The sequence below is a fragment of the Nerophis lumbriciformis genome, linkage group LG13 (genome assembly GCF_033978685.3).
Source record: "Nerophis lumbriciformis linkage group LG13, RoL_Nlum_v2.1, whole genome shotgun sequence".
In the NCBI taxonomy this organism is placed as follows: Eukaryota; Metazoa; Chordata; class Actinopteri; order Syngnathiformes; family Syngnathidae; genus Nerophis; species Nerophis lumbriciformis.
In genome coordinates, this window is record NC_084560.2 from 35,026,300 (window position 1) to 35,045,948 (window position 19,649).

General features: G+C 40.6%; 1 protein-coding gene across 2 annotated transcripts; it reads right to left on the reverse strand.

The window, feature by feature from the left end:
• Positions 1-1,301: 1,301 nt before the first annotated feature.
• Positions 1,302-16,535, reverse strand: LOC133613393 (uncharacterized). 2 transcript variants are annotated; one of them, XM_061970913.2, is made up of 3 exons: positions 16,038-16,530; positions 11,257-11,481; positions 1,302-4,243 (listed from the first exon to the last, which is right to left on the reverse strand). In XM_061970913.2, exons 1-3 carry the CDS (start codon positions 16,159-16,161, stop codon positions 2,538-2,540), a joined length of 2,055 nt encoding a protein of 684 aa, XP_061826897.2. In that variant the 5' UTR covers positions 16,162-16,530; the 3' UTR covers positions 1,302-2,537. The 2 variants fall into 2 exon arrangements, with proteins under 2 accessions (XP_061826897.2, XP_061826898.2); XM_061970914.2 differs by lacking the exon at positions 1,302-4,243 and adding an exon at positions 4,758-5,016 and having other exon boundaries at positions 16,038-16,535.
• Between the last annotated feature and the right edge of the window lie 3,114 nt (positions 16,536-19,649).

The window sequence follows — 19,649 nt, forward strand, 5'->3', positions numbered from 1 at the left end:
GAACATCTGGAAGGGAAGGACACACACGTGCGGATGTTGTTCCTGGACTTCAGCTCAGCATTCAACACCATCATCCCGCAGCATTTGGTGAGCAAACTGGCCCCCTTGGATTCAGTACCCCCCTTTGCAACTGGCTGCTTGACTTCCTCACAGACAGACCCCAATCTGTGAGAGTGGGCGACAACACCTACGGTGCCATCTCCCTGAGCACCGGCTCCCCCCAGGGCTGCGTCCTGAGTCCGCTGCTGTTCACGTTGATGACTCATGACTGCTGCGCCAGGTCCACTAATAACCACATTGGGAAGTATGCAGACGACACAACAGTAGTGGGCCTCATCCGTGACAACAACGACATGGACTACAGGGAGGAGGTGAAACATCTGATTGACTGGTGCAGAACCAACAACCTGGTCCTGAACGTCGACAAGACCAAGGAGATCATTGTTGACTTCAGGAAGCACCAGTCCAGCCACGCTCCACTCTACATCAACGGCACAGCAGTGGAGATAGTAAGCAGCACCAAGTTCCTGGGGGTGCAGATATCTGACAATATAACCTGGTCCCTACACACTTGTAAAAAGAGCTCAGCAGCGCATGCACTTTTTGCGTCGGATGAAAAGAGCACAGCTCCCTCCCCCCATTCTCACCACATTCTACAGAGGCACTATAGAGAGACTGCTGACCAACAGCATCTCTGTCTGGACTGGAGCCTGCAATGCCTCAGACTGTAAGTCTCTCCAGAGAGTGGTGAGGACGGCGGAAAAGATCATCAGGACTCCTCTTCCTCTTATCCAGGAGACCGCAAAAAGCCGCTGCCTGACCAGTGCTCAGAAAAAATGCAGAGACTCCTCCCACCCCCACCAAGGACTGTTTTCACTGCCGGACTCTAGAAAGAGGTTCCGCAGCCTCCGAAGCAGAACCTCCAGGTTCTGTAACAGCTTCTTCCCTCAGGCCGTAAGACTCTTGAACGCATCATAATTATCCCCTCAATTCCCCCCAAAAATGGATTAACTGACTGGAATTTAAAGACAATACAACATACATCTATAAACCTGGATGCATATGCAAAAGTGCAATATGTTAATCTGTACAGTAATCTATTTATTTATATCTGCACCTTATTGCTTTTTTATCCTGCACTACCATGAGCTAATGCAACAACATTTTGTTCTTATGTGTACTGTAAAGTTCAAATTTGAATGACAATATAAAGGAAGTCTAAGTCTAATATATTTTTGAAGATTTCACTGATTTAAAAATGTAAAAGAAGAAGGGATGTAAAAAGAGGTGGGTTAGTTAATATTTATTTTAAATAGGGACAGTAAATATTAATGGCAAATATACAGAATATGTAAATGTGTCAGATTCTAGTCAAATTATAATTGCCGCCTGTTGTCTCTGGGCAGACTAACATTTAAAACAAAAACAATAACAAACTCACTCAGCACCTTTTGGTCTAAAAATAATATTTCTCATGACATGAGCATAGATGATTGCTACCTGAATATCGCACATTTGAGCAGAAGTGTCCTGAACTCATGACGGCTTTTTTATCCCGCCTGCAGGGTTTACAAAACAAATTAAAACGGTATGACATCAGACGGCTGGTCTTAAACTGGCTAAGAAGCTACCTAACCAACAGGAAGCAATATGTGACGTTAGGCAAATACAGTGCTAAATATATTTTGTGGTGTACCCCAGGGATCAACACTGAGACCAAAATGGTTCAAGCTTCATATAAACAACATTTGTAAAGTTACAAAGGACTTGAAATTAGTACTATTTTCAGACAACTAAATAGTGCTATTCCGTTAAAGTAGAAGGGATAGTCAAACACAAATACAAATAGATGAAGTAGACATTGAAAGAGTTAAATAAATCACATTTTGGGCGAAATAATAGATGGCAAAACAAACTGGAAATCCCATATAAAAATATACAACATAAGGCGTCAAGAAACATTTCTATAATGAATAAAGCAATATATGCGTGAGAATTGTGATTTCTTCATTCGAATGGGAAGATATGAACATTCCATTAGTCGACTTTCCAGTGGGAGCAGACATTGTAGAGTAAGTGCTTGTTTAATTATTTTTGTTGTTTGTATGTCTTGTTTATTAGCACTTAGCAATACTGCTACTTCTTGGATCTGCTTATCACTCAGCTTCTAAAATTTGTAACACATTCTGCATATACTCAGGCTCAAAAATGTAAGGTTTATCTAGTCTTGCAAGCATTTATTTACGAGATAGAATACATAAAAAAGGAAGACATGAGTGCTTGTCTTACATAAGCATTGCGAATGATAGACAGCATTCCAAAAAAGTGCAGTTCCCCTTTAAAGGATTTAGTGGATCATATTTAAAAACACTGTATTTGATATTGATTACAAATTCTTAACTTAAAGTGGGTTGGCTGGGTCCCCACTGACTTGTTGTCTGGCTCTAGAACCCAGTCCAGACTTCAAAGAAGCCTTGCAGTAGACCATTAGTGACTCTGCATGAGTCCATTCAAAGAGGACTTCCAAAAAGAAAACGCTATTCTCCTGTGTGTGTTCTCATGTGTATTTGCATTATTTGTTTGTGAGAGGATCGTTCACCACACACTGAACAACTAAAAGGTTTTTCTCCTGTGTGTGTTCTCATGTGGGTTTGCATATTACCTTTGAAAGAGAATCTTTTATCACAGACTGAACAAGTGAAAGGTTTTTCTCCCGTGTGTGTTCTCATGTGTGTTTGCATATTACGTTTGCAGGAGAATCCTTTATCGCAGACTGAACAAACGAAAGGTTTTTCTCCTGTGTGCGTTCTCGTGTGTCTTTGCATTTTACTTTTCTCACTGTATCTTTTATCACACACCAAACAACAGAACGTTTTTTTTCCTGTGTGTCTGCTCATGTGTATTTGTATACTACTTTTTTTGGAGAACATTTTGCCACACACTGAACAACTGAAAGGTTTTTCTCCTGTGTGTGTTCTCATGTGTCTTTGCAAATTACTTTTATGGGAAATTTTTTTACTACAAACTAAACAACTGAAAGGTTTTTCTCCTGTGTGTGTTCTCATGTGTGACAGCATTGTTCTCCTTTGAGAAAACATTTTTCCGCAGTTTGCGCAGATAAAAGGTTTTTCTCCAGTGTGCGTTCGCATGTGTTGAGTCAAGTCAGAGGTTGAACCAAAGCCTTTTGGACAAACTGAACAAATATAATTTTTTTCTCCTGTATGTGTTCTCATGTGTCTTTGCATAATGCTTTTATTGGAAAATATTTTACCGCAAACTGAACAATTGAAAGGCTTTTCTCCTGTGTGTGTTCTCATGTGTATTTGCATATTACTTTTTGTGGAAAATATCTTACTGCAAACTGAACAACGGAATGGTTTATCTCCTGTGTGTGTTCTCATGTGTATTTGCATATTACATTTTCTGGAAAATATTTGATCACAAACTGAACAACTGAAAGGTCGTTCTCCTGTGTGTGTTTTCATGTGTGACAGCATTGTTCTTCTTTGAGAAAACCTTTTGCCACAGTTTGGGCAAATAAAAGATTTTTCTCCGGTGTGTGTTCGCATGTGTTGAGTCAAATGAGAGTTTGTACCAAAGTCTTTTGCACAAACTGAACAACTGAAAGGTTTTTCTCCTGTGTGTGTTCTCATGTGTCTTGTCATATTTCCTCTTTGGGAGAATATTTTACTGCAAACTGAACAACGGAAAGGTTTTTCTCCTGTGTGTGTTTTCATATGTGACAGGATATTATATTGGTGAGATAATATTTTACCACAAATTGTACAACTGAAAGTTTTTTCCCCTGTGTGTGTTTTCATGTGTGATTCCATATTTACATCAACGTGTGACGTTGAGTCGTCACTATCTGATAGTGGAGCTAAGAGGTTGTCTGCTTGTGATCCTCCACTGTGGTCTCCATCACCTTCTGTTGTCATGTGTTGTGGTGAGCTGCTGCTTGGAGGCTCCACCTCTCTCTTCTCCTCACTTGGACTGTGATGAAGCTGTGAGGACTCAGGTGGTTTGTCTTCATGGTCTTCAGTCTTCACAGACACAACTGTCAGAAAGTTGGTAAGATCAGCCTCCTCCTCTCCTAGAAGACACTCTCCCTCCTGAGTGATGCAGAGTTCCTCCTCTTCCGCTTTAATGTGGGGGGGCTGTGGATTCTCCTGCTTCAAAGGGGAGCTCACCATCAGCAACAGAGAGAGGGGTTCTTCTTGATGACCAATCAGCTGCTGGACGTCTGCAGGACAAATAAGAATTATTGCAAAATATGATGGTTTAACACATTTTTATTAATTATATGTCTCTTTGTATGCTCTTGTGGTTTCAGCATACAAAGCTTAGAAAGTTTGAACAGCAGGTTGCTTCTTAGGCGGGACACAAACCAGCTTTTAATCACGTGCAGGCAGGCAGGCAAGATGCTTGTCTCATTTATTCTTCTGTAATGTTTCCACAAGTTTGAAACCAAAATGTCATAACCTATGTCAGTGTATGATTTGGTATTTCAATGTTCTTTTCATTATTGGAAATTGAAATTATCTCATTTTAAAATACAAAAAAGAAAATTGAAAAACAAAGCGTTTTTTTTCTTTGGTTTTGAAAAGAAAAATGAAGATCCCCAGTAAACAATAACGGAAAAACAGACCAAAACGGATGGTTTTTCGTAGTCTGACAACGGAAGTCTTTATTTTCAAAGTAAAAGCGGGGATAATACAGTATGTGTGTCTGGCTAAAATGTCTTTGGAGCCCAACACATAAAATATTTTAGACATGGCACAACGAGGATGTTTACAGATATGCACATATATGAAAGTGGAGGTAAAAAGGGATTCGCGTTTGTTGATGTCCTGCCGCTGGCCTGCCGTGCGACGCAGTGGGCGCGGCTCTGGGGGTCCTGTCGCTGGTCGGCATGACTGCGTGGGGCCGGTGGTCCCTATTTAACTGGGCACTGCACCTGTTGTTTTGGGTTGGGCTCTCTGGGTGGCTGAGGCTGTAGTTTGGCTCCCGCACACACTGGGAGACAAATATATTGTACATACAAATACACATACATACTCACATACACCCAATTATTCATACATATATACGTACATTCATACATACATACATAGATACTTACCCACATACACAGGTACATACGCTCACATATACATACACAAATACAGTATATACATACACACTTGCGGTACATACATCCACACGCACATTCACTGTACAAACATACGTATAAACATACTGTACATCAGTGGTTCTCAAACTTTTTTTGTCATCCCCCACTTTGGACAAGGGGGAGTTTTCAAGCCCCACCTGCCCCCATCGCCCCAACAGAACGCTAATGCCAAGCTTAACATTTTCAAATTTATTGAACATCAAGTAACATCAAGTTGTATACATTCAAACTCAATAACATAATATAACATCAAGTTCAATAATAAATAAAATAACTGTGCAGCTGTGGTATAACTTGCATCAAGTTCAATAATAAATAAAATAACTTGCATCAAGTTCAATAATAAATAAAACAAAAGTGTTATAACTAGCATCAAGTTCAATAATAAATCAAAAAAAGTATTATAACTTGCATCAAGTTCAATAATAAATAAAATAAAAGTGCCACTTTGCAATCTTTGCAACAACAAAAAAAGGAGGAGCTATGCATTTGGCAAGACAGGGCAAGTGACAGCACTTTGCCCCGGGAGAGCCACCTTGCTTCACTGTGAAACAGCACCGCTGTATGATCAGCTCCCATTTCCTCACACAGTGCAGAGAACAGTCGCGCTTTCAGTGGTCGTGTTTTGATCAAATTTACCGCGCTCACAACATCTGTTAAAACCTCATTGAGTTCGGGGCTGAGCTGCCTTGACGCAAGTGCTTCCCGGTGAATGACACAGTGTGTCCAATGCGCATTTGGCGCAACCCTCTTTATTAGAGCCTGCAGCCCGTTTCTTGACCCTGCCATGGTCTGTGCGCCATCACAGCAAAAGCCCACACAGTTTTCACATTTAAAGGTCGTGTTCTTTGATGAAACTGTCCATTATCTTGAACAGCTCATCAGCAGTGGCTCTATTTTTGATGTATTTGCAAAACAGAAAATCCTCGCAGTGACTCGCCATTCACAAAGCGGACGTATGCGATGAACAGTATTGCTGTCAGTAGCTTCGTCCACTTGTAAAGCAAAACGACTTTCTTTTAATGTGTCGACGAGTTGTTCCTCAAGATCACTTGCAATGTCGCATATACGTCTCGCAACTGTGTCGTTTGACAGTGGGACAGCTTTTAATTTTGCTGCGCTTGTCTCGTCAAGCATGACTGACACCATGTCTATTGCAGCGGGGAGAATGAGCTGCTCAGCAATTGTGTGAGGTGTCATGTACTGTTTTGTCATGTCCGAGCCACCGTAGCATGTGTTCAGTGTGTGACGTCACGGGAGGAAGGGAGAGTTTGGACTCTCGAAGTTGTTAATAAATGGGAGCGATCCGAGGCATTGAGTTGAAACGTGTTGCCTGATTATTATTAAATTAAGACACCTAAATAAGCACATAGGTGAAACCGAGGACATAACATGTGTTTTTTTGCATTGTGCAATTCTGTATGCAACTCTATATGAAGCCATTTGAGCGTTACTGTTTACTGATGTAGCTTTTACCAGGCGCTTCTCCTGTTGACGGTACTCTGTCAGTTTTATTTGAAAGAAATCAAGTGGCTTATTGACGTGATTGGGGTGTGTGGTCTCGAGGTGTCTCTTTAATTTGTTGGGTCTCATGCTGTCTGCTGCTAGCGCTTTTAGACACAGAACACACAGGGGTCTCTCTGCCTCCACCACCGCTGCCGTGAGTCCAAGAGCATTAAGATACCCTTCATCATATTTTCTTTTCGGTTGGCTTTATGGTTGATTAGGCCCGTCAGATTTTTGTTTTTTTGCAGGCGCTGGCTCTGGCTCTGGCTCGACGACCTTTGAGGTGCCAGTCACAAATGTATCCATTTTGTGTAATTGTGGTTCACACATTAGCCTGCTACCCATCCGCGTGAAAGTTTGATCCGCTTAGCACCGCCCCCATTAGTTACTGTTGCTATGTCTGTCAAACTTTCGCTCCTACCGAGACATTTAAAGCCTACAGGAAAAATAAGTAATTTGCATTTATTTATATAGCGGATTCCACAGACAGAATCACAAAGTGATTTACAGTGTGTATAGAAAATGAAAGCATAGTAAAAAATAAAAAAAAATCTAAGAATATAATTTAAAAAAAAATAATGAAAGTGAAATGTCCTCCCGTTCCTCGCGCCCCACCTGTCATGTCTCTATTCCCCACCAGTGGGGCGCGCCCCACACTTTGAGAAACGCTGCTGTACATATACATACATACAGTCACGCATATAATCATGTTTCATCAAACATATATTAACGTTGTTCCCCTCGGTGAAACTGGGTAACACACGGCACACTGATAAAGCTTAACCTATTTTACTATAGCAATCTACAGGGTTAATACAGTACGCTTCTCTTTCTTCCCCTCCATTTATCTGCTTTCTTTTGTAATTCAAGTTTTCATTGCATATATGTATTGTTGCATTTGAAACAATTGTGTTGTTGATAATAGAGGTAATTATTGTTATTATTCGTTATTAATGGTGCTATTTCTATTGGTATTTGTATTGTTCCATTTGTAGTGCAATAATGTTCATTGCAATTTCTGTGTTAATATTTACTTCACTAACTGCTTCTTTGCTATCACTTTTCGTATCATATTTGTACGTATTGTATTTGCTGATGTTGTTCTGTAGTTGTGGTTGTTATTGTTGTCTTTGTTGTGGTTGTCTCTCTGTCTTATCCCCATCTTGTCCCCACAATTTCCCCCTCTGTCTTCCATTTTTTTTCTTCTTTCTATCCCCTCCTGCTGCGCCAAACATTAAATAAATCCATGTAATAAAGTTAAATACAAATAAGGCAACAAGAGAAGTATCCCACACTTCTCTTTTGTAAAGTAAATCTGTACAGCAAATATGGGCATCTACATCAGCAATAGGATTTGCCTGAAAGGCTGGACAGGACATAAAAAAACAAATACAAATGTTCTTCTTTCTTCTGTCTTGAAAATCACTACTTCCGCTTTCGGTGTCTATATATGAAAACACATCAATTTTGGCCTGCTTTTCATTTTCAATTGATGTTATGTGCGTTGATATTTATGTAGAAGTCTTGGAAATTAGTGCCATGTCTAAAGTATTTTCTTTTACGTGTTAGACAGAGTCAGAGGCACCTTAGAAATTATGTCCGTTTTTTAAACAATCAGGATGTTTCAAAGGCTGCTCCATTCATACCAACATTAGACTGTCATAGACATGATTGAATACAGGGATTTAATTGCACCTGATGGTCTTCTGCTCTTCTTTGACTTTTATAAAACGCTTGACTCACTGGAACATGACTTCCTTTCTAGAATGCTGGAACACACTGGATTTTGTATTAAGTTTCGGGAGATAATTCAAGGACTTTATGATAATATTAATATCTGTGTCTTACTAGTCTCAGGCACAACCCCAAGTTTCCCCAATCAAGATGAGCATTCCTTAAGAATCTCTGTTATCACCATATTTGAACCTGCTGGCACGGAAATAATAGTTCATTAGCAGATGAAACTACTTTTTTCTTAAAAAATGAAGAACAAATTCCAACTGTTATTGAAAAGATTCAAGAATTCTCTAATGTTGCAGGACTTTGCCTAGCCCCTAAAACATGTGAATGGTTTCCTATCAATAAATGTGTCCCTGTAAAGTCTGAGGTAAAATATTTAGGTATTAACCTATCAAAAAAAAAGCAAAAATGTACTCTCAGAAAACAAACATAGAAAATAAAATTAAAGAGTGCCAAACTAAGCTACAGTTATGGCAACAAAAAGATTTGCTTTGGGTTTTTTAATGCAATTTTAAAGTGATTTAAAGGTAGAATTGATTGCTCCCATTAGCTGCATTGCTAGTGTGGATAATGCATATATGTTTGATATACTGTGATGCTTTAGTATAACATTGTATTATGTGATTATGCTACTGGTACATTTCCACTCTGGAGATGTCCGTGCGGCCGGTATATTTCTGTTGCCTTATTATCTGTTGTTGAATTCCATATTTTGTCCTTGAGCGCCCAGTGTCTGCACAAACATGACCAATCACTCCTCAAAAGGGTGGTTTGTGCTGGTACCGAAGGATGCGACCCCTCTTCTTATCAGCAGGTGCATTCCTCTCTCACTATGAAAGTTAACCCCCTTTGTCTTATTTTTAGACCTCTCCTGGCGTTGCTCGGGTTGCGTTGTAAGGGCTGGTCTCCTAAAGCTTTAATAAAACTTGGCCAAGTACTATTCTGTCTCGGCGGTCCTTTTTACTCAACATATATGTCATCCAAAAGAATTTGGGATTGACCAGCGTGTTTTATTCCCTGAGAGGAAGACTGGTCGTGCGCAACACTAGCCACCTAGAACGAGCTGATTTTTACATGTTAGAATGCAAAAATGCAAAATAAAATAAAATAAAGTGCAGTTCCCCTTTAACGCGTTAAAGCATGTCATAAATAAAAAGAAATGATCGCGTTATCAAATATGAATGAAGATTAATCACTTCCGGGTTAAGGTTTAACCCGGAAGACGGGCACATTTGTTACACGGTCTGTGATCACCATTTCGCTCCAAAACAGAATTTTGGATAAAACTCAGGTAACTTGTCCAACCAAAATATGTCATTCATATCCCCACTGCTGATCTGCACAATTACAGCAAGGATGCACCAACTGTACTACACAAACAAGAGCATCAAATTGCTACTACTGACTGCATGCAAATTTATTTTGCTGCCCGGAGAACGTTGGACATCTGTAAGTAATCACAAGGAGCTGGGGTCGCGATGTACCAAAAAAAGAGATCAGCATTGTCGTCTGAAAAAGGTAAACAAGCTTGTTTGTTTCAACAATTGTTTAAACCAAATGGTTCACTATGTTAAGTTGTTTATGAGCGTGTGTACTACATTATCGATTAGTAACTGTACCTTGTTTGCAAGATTATTGCAAAGACTTTCAAAATGTGCTCTTAATTCTCACTATACTTATTGTCACCATGTTTTGAGTAAATCAATGACTTGCAGTTCAGTAAAACATAAAAAAAACGTTCCTGTATGACATTCTGACTACAAAATTGCATTTGTATCCAAATATTGGGGTATTTTCTTAAGCACATTATTTATGCAAGCAAATAATAACTTGTAACCTTAAGAGTCTGATTAAACCGATTTAAAAAAAAATTGTCACCCAAGTAAAAACTAAACGCATGTATCATATGTTATAAATTAATTGCCAAAAAAGCAGAGAAACAAACGTAGATAAACAACAATTACCAGCAGAGATGGGAATTGTTAATGTCCATAAATACATAAATATAATAAACATGACTTACCTTACTTATTGATGCACATATCAGGAGGTAACAATTACCGATGTTAATGATAAACTGCAGTAAAACTCCTGACAGTTAGTATTATTTGTGTATATTAACCACTAAACCTTAAAATATGCTGACATTGGTGCTGCAAAAAGTAAATAAACAGTAGCCATATTGAATGTTTGCCTTCATTTGACCACATGAGGTAAGGGGGACGTCCTCTAGGTCACGTGGTTGCAACTCAACAAATACATTGTTGATGATTATATCTCCAACGTGAGAGAGAATGTTGGACCCTGGATGAAGATCTGTTACAAACATTGTCAGGGTCTCTGCAGGTTTCAACAAGCCAAATTTAAGACTTTTTAAGACTTTTTTTAAGACCATAATGAATCAAATTTAAGACCCATTTCACATCGATACAGGCAAAAAAGTACAAAAGACTTGAAGGAAAAGTGGAGGCCCAGAATTACTTACAGAGTATATGAATTTATTCACAGCTCTTTCAGATTGGAATACAAAATGCTTAACTTAACTAAAAACACCAGAAACCTCTCTGTTGTGAACTAAGATTTGTTTGGAATTAGCCAAACAAAAATCAAAACATTTCAAAGCGAGACTGAAGTTTATGCATGTTTTTAATAAAAGTAACGTTAATAGATTTTTAAGACCTTTTACAATTATATTTGAGACCTTTTATGATATTTAGGAGAATTTTAGACATTTTAAGGCCTTAAATTAAAATTTTTAGATTTAAGACTTTTTTAGACTTTTTAAGACCCCGCGGATACCCTGATTGTATTAGATGATATCTGGATGTTGTGCTTACTTGGACTGTGATGAAGCTGTGAGGACTCAGGTGGTTTGTCTTCATGGTCTTCAGTCTTCACACAGACAACAGTCAGTGGAAACTTGGTGAGATCCGCCTCCTCCTGCCCTAGAAGACACTCTCCCTCCTCTTCCTCTTTAATGTGGGGGGGCTGCGGATCCTCCTGCTTCAAAGTGGAGTTCCCCCCCTGTGATTTAGGGGGACTTTCTTTCAACTGCTGCACATCTGCAAGAAACAAACCAAAGTAACAGACATGAATTGAATTATGAATATTCTACAAGTGAACAATGTGATACTAAAATGTATAATTTATGACATGACGTCACATGCAACAAAGGTATTGAAATATGGCACCGTTTAATTTTAAAATAATCGGTACACGGTAGTACCAACAGACTTCGGTCAGTACCTATAAAAGTACCGAATTCTGTACCCATCCTGACAAACATATGTGGTGCCTACAGAGTCCTTGGCTTCCACAACCACATCTCTATTCTGTCAACCCCAGCCTACCGTCCTCCGATGAAAGGTGTAGACCAGGGGTGTGACACTTGTTTTCGTCAAGGGGCCACTTTGCAGTTAGGGCTGTCCTTAGAGGGCCGTTTGTCACAGCGAATAATATATGAATTTGCCTATATATTTAAACATTACCGTATTTTTCGGAGTATAAGTTGCACCGGAGTATAAGTCGCACCTGCCAAAAATGCATAATAAAGAAGGAAAAAAACATATATACGTCGCACTGGAGCCCGGCCAAACAATGAAAAAAACTGCGACTTATAGTCTACTTATTATACGGTATATATTTTTAAAGGCCTACTGAAACCCACTACTACCGACCACGCAGTCTGATAGTTTATACATCAATGATGAAATCTTAACATTGCAACACATGCCAATACGGCCGGGTTAGCTTACTAAAGTGCAATTTTAAATTTCGCGTGAAATATCCTGCTGAAAACGTCTCGGTATGATGACGTCAGCACCTGACGTCACGGATTGTGGAGGACATTTTGGGACAGCATGGTGGCCAGCTATTTAGTCGTCTATTTTTATCACAAAATTCCACAGTATTCTGGACATCTGTGTTGGTGAATATTTTGCAATTTGTTCAATGAACAATAGAGACAGCAAAGAAGAAAGCTGTAGGTGGGAAGTGGTGTTTTGCGGGCGGCATGCAGCAACACAAACACAGCCGGTGTTTCATTGTTTAAAATCCCGGAAGATGACAGTCAAGTTTTACCATTGGCCTGTGGAGAACTGGGACAACAGAAACTCTTACCAGGAGGACTTTGAGTTGGATATGCAGACGCGGTACCGTGAGTACGCATGCAGCTGCGGCTTCCAAACATTTGATCGCTTGCCCGTACGTGCGTGCCGCTGTGTGCATGTCACGTCCGTAACTTTGGGGACTTTGGGGAAATATACGTGCTGTATGAACTTTGGGGAGGTGAACGGTACTTTGAGCTGTGGGATTGAGTGTGTTGTGCAGGTGTTTGAGTTGTATTGGCGGGTTATATGGACGGGAGGGGGGAGGTGTTTGTTATGCAGGATTAATTTGTGGCATATTAAATATAAGCCTGGTTGTGTTGTGGCTAATAGAGTATATATATGTCTTGTGTTTATTTACTGTTTTAGTCATTCCCAGCTGAATATCAGGTGCCACCCGCCTCTCACAGCATCTTCCCTATCTGAATCGCTCCCACTGCCCTCTAGTCCTTCACTCTCACTTTCCTCATCCACAAATCTTTCATCCTCGCTCAAATTAATGGGGAAATCGTCGCTTTCTCGGTCCGAATCGCTCTCGCTGCTGGTGGCCATGATTGTAAACAATGTGCGGATGTGAGGAGCTCCACAACCTGTGACGTCACACTACTCGTCTGCTACTTCCGGTACAGGCAAGGCTTTTTTATCAGCGACCAAAAGTTGCAAACTTTATCGTCGATGTTCTCTACTAAATCCTTTCAGCAAAAATATGGCAATATCGCAAAATGATCAAGTATGACACATAGAATGGACCTGCTATCCCCGTTTAAATAAGAAAATCGCATTTCAGTAGGCCTTTAATGCACACTGTAAAAACAAAAATCTGCATATTTTATAGTAAAAACTGGCAACTCACTCACTGGAATTTTACTGCAGTAAAAAGTGTTTTTACAACATTTTACAGTAAATGGAAAAACTTACAGCTTAGTGGCCAGAATGTTACTGTAAAATGTACTGTGGTTTTACAACGTCTTACTGTACATGGAAAAACAGCACCACTGTTATTTCTTTTTTAATTCTGGCAACAGCGCTGCCAGTTTTTTACCGTCAAAAAAGGTGCGACACTTTTTCCGTTAACAGTAATACACGGTAAAAACAACAAGCATAGATTTTACCATGAAAAAGTTTTTTGTTTTTTTTCAAGTTAATATTGTCACGACCTGAACAGGACTCTGGGCACAGATGCAGGAGTTTGACAACAAATAATGTATTCCAAACAAGGGAGGAAATGCTAAACAACTAATCTTACCTGACAAAAAGGGTACGAATAACGTGGCAATGGCTGTGGACATGGAACGCTGGAGGTTCGCACAAAAGATACGAAAACACTCTGGCACAGGACAGATGGAAGACGAACCATTTATACACATGAGGGTGGGTGACACAGGTGGACACAATCAGGCAATCAGGAGAGACATCAGACCAGTGAAACAGGAGGAAGGGAGAGTTAACCTTTCAAAATAAAACAGGAAATGACAAGATAACATGAAACCAGACGAAACCCAGACAAGACTTCACCCAGGTGTGACTAATATGCTGTAAAAACCAACATAAACGTAACCCCTAAAATCTCCAGTGAACAATTTGATGGTTAAAGGGGAACATTATCACCAGACCTATGTAGGCGTCAATATATACCTTGATGTTGCAGAAAAAAGACCATATAATTTTTTAACCGATTTCCGAACTCTAAATGGGTGAATTTTGGCGAATTAAACGCTTTTCTAATGTTCGCTCTCGGAGCGATGACGGGAAGCAATCCGCCATTTTCTCAAACACCGAGTCAAATCAGCTCTGTTATTTTCCGTTTTTTCGACTGTTTTCCGTACCTTGGAGACATCATGCCTCGTCGGTGTGTTGTCGGAGGGTGTAACAACACGAACAGGGACGGATTCAAGTTGCACCAGTGGCCCAAAGATGCCAAAGTGGCAAGAAATTGGACGTTTGTTCCGCACACTTTACCGACGAAAGCTATGCTACGACAGAGATGGCAAGAATGTGTGGATATCCTGCGACACTCAAAGCAGATGCATTTCCAACGATAAAGTCAAAGAAATCTGCCGCCAGACCCCCATTGAATCTGCCGGAGTGTGTGAGCAATTCAGGGACAAAGGACCTCGGTAGCACGGCAAGCAATGGCAGTTTGTTCCCGCAGACGAGCGAGCTAAACCCCCTGGATGTCTTGGCTCACACCGTCCCTTATGCCACCGAAGATGATCAAGAGAAGAATATCGACCCTAGCTTCCCTGGCCTGCTGACATGAGGGTATGTCTCCAGAATATATTAATTGATGAAAATTGGGCTGTCTGCACTCTCAAAGTGCATGTTGTTGCCAAATGTATTCCATATGCTGTAAACTTAGTTCATAGTTGTTAGTTTCCTTTAATGCCAAACAAACACATACCAATCGTTGGTTAGAAGGCGATTGCCGAATTTGTCCTCGCTTTCTCCCGTGTCGCTGGCTGTCGTGTCGTTTTCGTCGGTTTCGCTTGCATACGGTTCAAACCGATATGGCTCAATAGCTTCAGTTTTTTCTTCAATTTCGTTTTCGCTACCTTCCTCCACACTACAACCATCCGTTTCAATACATTCGTAATCTGTTGTATCGCTTAAGCCGCTGAAATCCGAGTCTGAATCCGAGCTAATGTCGCTATAGCTTGCTGTTCTTTCCGCCATGTTTGTTTGTGTTGGCATCACTATGTGACGTCACAGGAAAATGGACGGGTGTTTATAACAGGCACTTTTAAGCTTTTTTTAGGGATATTGCGTGATGGGTAAAATTTTGAAAAAAACTTCGAAAAATATAATAAGCCACTGGGAACTGATTTTTAATGGTTTTAACCATTCTGAAATTGTGATAATGTTCCCCTTTAATTACCTGAAATGAAATAATGCAAAAAAAACACAAAGTCCTTATTGCACATTACATCTCGATTGATTGCAGCAATTCTTTTTGTCTTGGTGGTGGACTCTATCCCTGCAGACTGTATTGATATATATTGATATATAATTTAGGAACCAGAAATATTAATAACAGAAAGAAACAACTCTTTGGTGCGAATGAGTGTGAATAAGTGTAAATGGGGGAGGGAGGCTTTTTGGGTTGGTGCACTAATTGTAAGTGTATCTTGTGTTTTTTATGTTGATTTAATAAAAAATACAAAAAAAATATTATTTTTTACATTTCTTGTGCGGACCGGTACCGGGCCGCGGCCCGGTGGTTGGGGACCACTGCTTTAAAGCACTTTCCTTTGTGTGCTTATTTTTACCGTAACGTCACTGTGTAGATTATTAACCTTAACCCCTAACTTCAAGTGGAATATTTGTCATCTTTATTTTTGAAAAACAGTTTTGTGTGTGCAACTTATTATCCACTTCAATTTACGTAGCCAACAATCTTACTTTCACTTCTTGACAACGCTAATCTACTCAGTTAAGTTTTTCCAAGTGTTTTTTTTCATGTCAATGATGAAATATAAAGTTAGTAAACATGTGAGATGGAAAAGTAAACAAACCTGTTCTGAGTAGGACAACTTGAGGCTTCTTGAAAACAGCGTCCAGTAGTTGACGTTGTCGCTCGTTCTCCTCTTTTGTTCGAGAAAGTTCCCCCTCGGATTCCGATATCGTTCTATCGCACATTTTCACTCAATCACAACACTTTGCACTCAGATGGGATCTCTTTAGAGATGTGTTGCTCACTTCCACGTCTCTTTGTTAGCAGCTAGCAAGCTAAGCTAACTGGCGAGCTAAGCTAAGCTAACCTGAGAAGCTTCAAAGTTCACAGCGACGAGTCGAGTTTAAACTGACACGAAGAATGAATAAAGTGTAGTTCGACACACGATGGTCGAATTAGTAAACATGTGGAAATGAGAGATAAACGCAGACTTAAAGGCGACACTGCTGTTTTATGTCTGTGGTAGTGTCCAAACATGAAATCTGCTTCTTCTTCTTCTTCTTTCTTTCTATGTGGTCGCAGGAAGCCTTTCTTCTTCTTTTACTTAACAGGCGGGTTGCAGCCATAACTTAAATACCGCATACTGCATACCGCCTTTTACTGCACCGGAGTATGCAACATCTACTCTTTGTCTGGCGCTCTCTGATGGCGTAACTGTAAACAGCAGTCTATTGGCTTTAAAAGAAAATGCGAGAAAATGTCACCAAATACCAGTGACGTGCAGTGAGGTTGATGGCTGGTGAGGCACTGACTTCATCACAGCCAGATTTACAAACATATGAACCCTAAAGAGTATCTTATTCACCATTTGATTGGCAGCAGTTAACGGGTTATGTTTAAAGCTCATACCAGCATTCTTCCCTGCTTGGCACTCAGCATCAAGCGTTGGGATTGGGGGTTAAATCACCAAAAATTATTCCCGGGCACGGCGTTGCTGCTGCCCACTGCTCCCCTCACCTCCCAGGGGGTGAAGAAGAGGATGGGTCAAATGCAGAGGACAGTGTGTGTGTGACAATCATTGGTACTTTAACTTAACTTTACACATACAAACTGTAGCACACAAAAAAGCACATTTAATTAAAAAAAACTTATTATGGTCTTACCTTTACTTATAAGTGCGGGAACAGTGGTGTTCGTGTTGGAGGAGTTGTGAATGAATGAAATATGAAATCCGTGCTGCAGTCTGCAGGTGTACCTAATGTTGTGTCCCTGCAGTCGTTCACGGCTCCTCCGGCGCGAGCATTGTTGTTTTTGCACTTTTTGGCTTCTTGTTAAGTGACTTTTTTTGGGTGGATTCGGTCTTGCACGTGGAGGGTTTGGGTGTGGGCTTTGGTTGGTGTGGCGCTCCCGTCGGGGGGTGCACTTTGCGCGGTGGTGCATCAACCGGCACCAGGAGGCGGGATTACTGCGTGCCTCACACAGTGCGCCTTCGCAGCAGTTTTATGATTGCTCAGCACAAGAAATACGTTACACACATACAGTTGTTGACAAAATACACTGTACATTATATACCTCAGCTAACTAAACTATGGAAATGTATAATATAGTTCATATAGCAATATGGTCTCACTGCACAGCAGGCCAGCAGTTAGCCGAGTCCGCAATCCATGTTGAGGCACAACTGAGTGACGTGCCTCAACTGGCTGCTGATCACCGCACCGTCTCTTCTCAGTATTTGAACGGCAAATGTGAAAATTCAGCGATTTTGAATAAAAATAATCTAAAACTGGTGAAGTTAAATGGAAAATAACTTTATAGTATAATCACTGAATACATATAACAATTTAATTAATTTGTTTTCTTTTTACATTTTTTTTCTTTCCATGATGGCAGGTGAGGCCCTGCCTCACCTGCCTCTAGTGACCGCACGTCACTGCCAAATACATAACATAATAGTATAACATAAAAGATAGATAAAAGTATGAAGGTATTATTTACAAACAATTCAGAGGGGTGTCAGTTAAATGTAAAAAACCCCAATTCTTATTCTAATTTCTATCTACACAGGTTTTTTCCCCCCGATATGATAACTGTACGAAAACCTATTGTGTGTCTTTAACCAGTTTTGTAATGTTCCTGTGTCTTTTAAATTGATAGGTCAATCTGTGACGTCATTTCCCCTTTAAAGCACGTCTTTGTCAGACTAGCCGGTTTCAATCAATGGTGGCAGCCAGCCTTGTGTGCGTTGGCGACTAAATGTAAGTTTGTCACATACTGTTACAGCATATGAACTGAATGTCGTGCCGCGCTACTTCTGCAAATGTTTGGTGCATCGTATGCTAAGTTCAGTTGTTTTTGGGTCAATTGAGAGATAATTAGTCTCGTTGACGGCGTTTACATTCACATGTAGTTTATTTAACGTCATTGCAACTGCCATGGCGGAGTTTGGCCTTTAGATGGCGACAGAGACCACATAATCGCCATGTATGGTTCTGAAGCTTAGAAACTTGTTTGAAGTTCATGCATAGTTAAATCAATCAATCAATCAATGTTTATTTATATAGCCCTAAATCACAAGTGTCTCTAAGGGCTGCACAAGCCACAACGACATCCTCGGTACAGAGCCCACATAAGGGCAAGGAAAAACTCACCTCAGTGGGACGTCGATGTGAATGACTATGAGCTCTCCCTCCTTCTGTAGGAGGACTGCCCTCAATCCGTATGAAGAGGCATCAGCCAACAGTTGCAGCTCTTTGTTGGGGTCGTACAGTGTCAGTAAGTACTGGAGGTGAAGTGAAGTGAATTATATTTATATAGCGCTTTTCTCTAGTGACTCAAAGCGCTTTAGTGAAACCCAATATCTAAGTTACATTTAAACCAGTGTGGGTGGCACTGGGAGCAGGTGGGTAAAGTGTCTTGCCCAAGGACACAACGGCAGTGAATAGGGCACGAGGAAGTTGAGGTGGGAGGGGGGCAGCGGAGGCTGTATATTGTAGCGTCCCGGAAGAGTTAGTGCTGCAAGGGGTTCTGGGTATTTGTTCTGTTGTGTTACGGTGCGGATGTTCTCCCGAAATGTGTTTGTCATTCTTGTTTGGTGTGGGTTCACAATGTGGCGCGTTTTTGTAACAGTGTTAAAGTTGTTTATACGGCCACCCTCAGTGTGACCTGTATAGCTGTTGACCAAGTATGCATTGCATTCACTTCTGTGTGTAAAAAGCCGTAGATATTGGGACGGCGTGGCGCAGTGGTAGAGTAGCCGTGCGCAACCCGAGGGTCCCTGGTTCAATCCCCACCTAGTACCAACCTCGTCATGTCCGTTGTGTCCTGAGCAAGACACTTCACCCTTGCTCCTGATGGGTGCTGGTTAGCGCCTTGCATGGCAGCTCCCTCCATCAGTGTGTGAATGTGTGTGTGAATGGGTAAATGTGGAAGTAGTGTCAAAGCGCTTTGAGTACCTTGAAGGTAGAAAAGCGCTATACAAGTACAACCCATTTATCATTTATTATATTATGTGATTGGGCCGGCATGCAAAAGAAGTGCCTTTAAGGTTTATTGGCGCTCTGTCCTTCTCCCTACGTCCGTGTACACAGCAGCCTTTTAAAAAGTCATGCATTTTACTTTTTGAAACCGATACCGGTAAATTCCGATATTACATTTTAAAGCATTTATCGGCCGATAATATCGGCAGTCCGATATTATCAGACATCCCTAGTTTCTGTACTTGTTTTGTTTA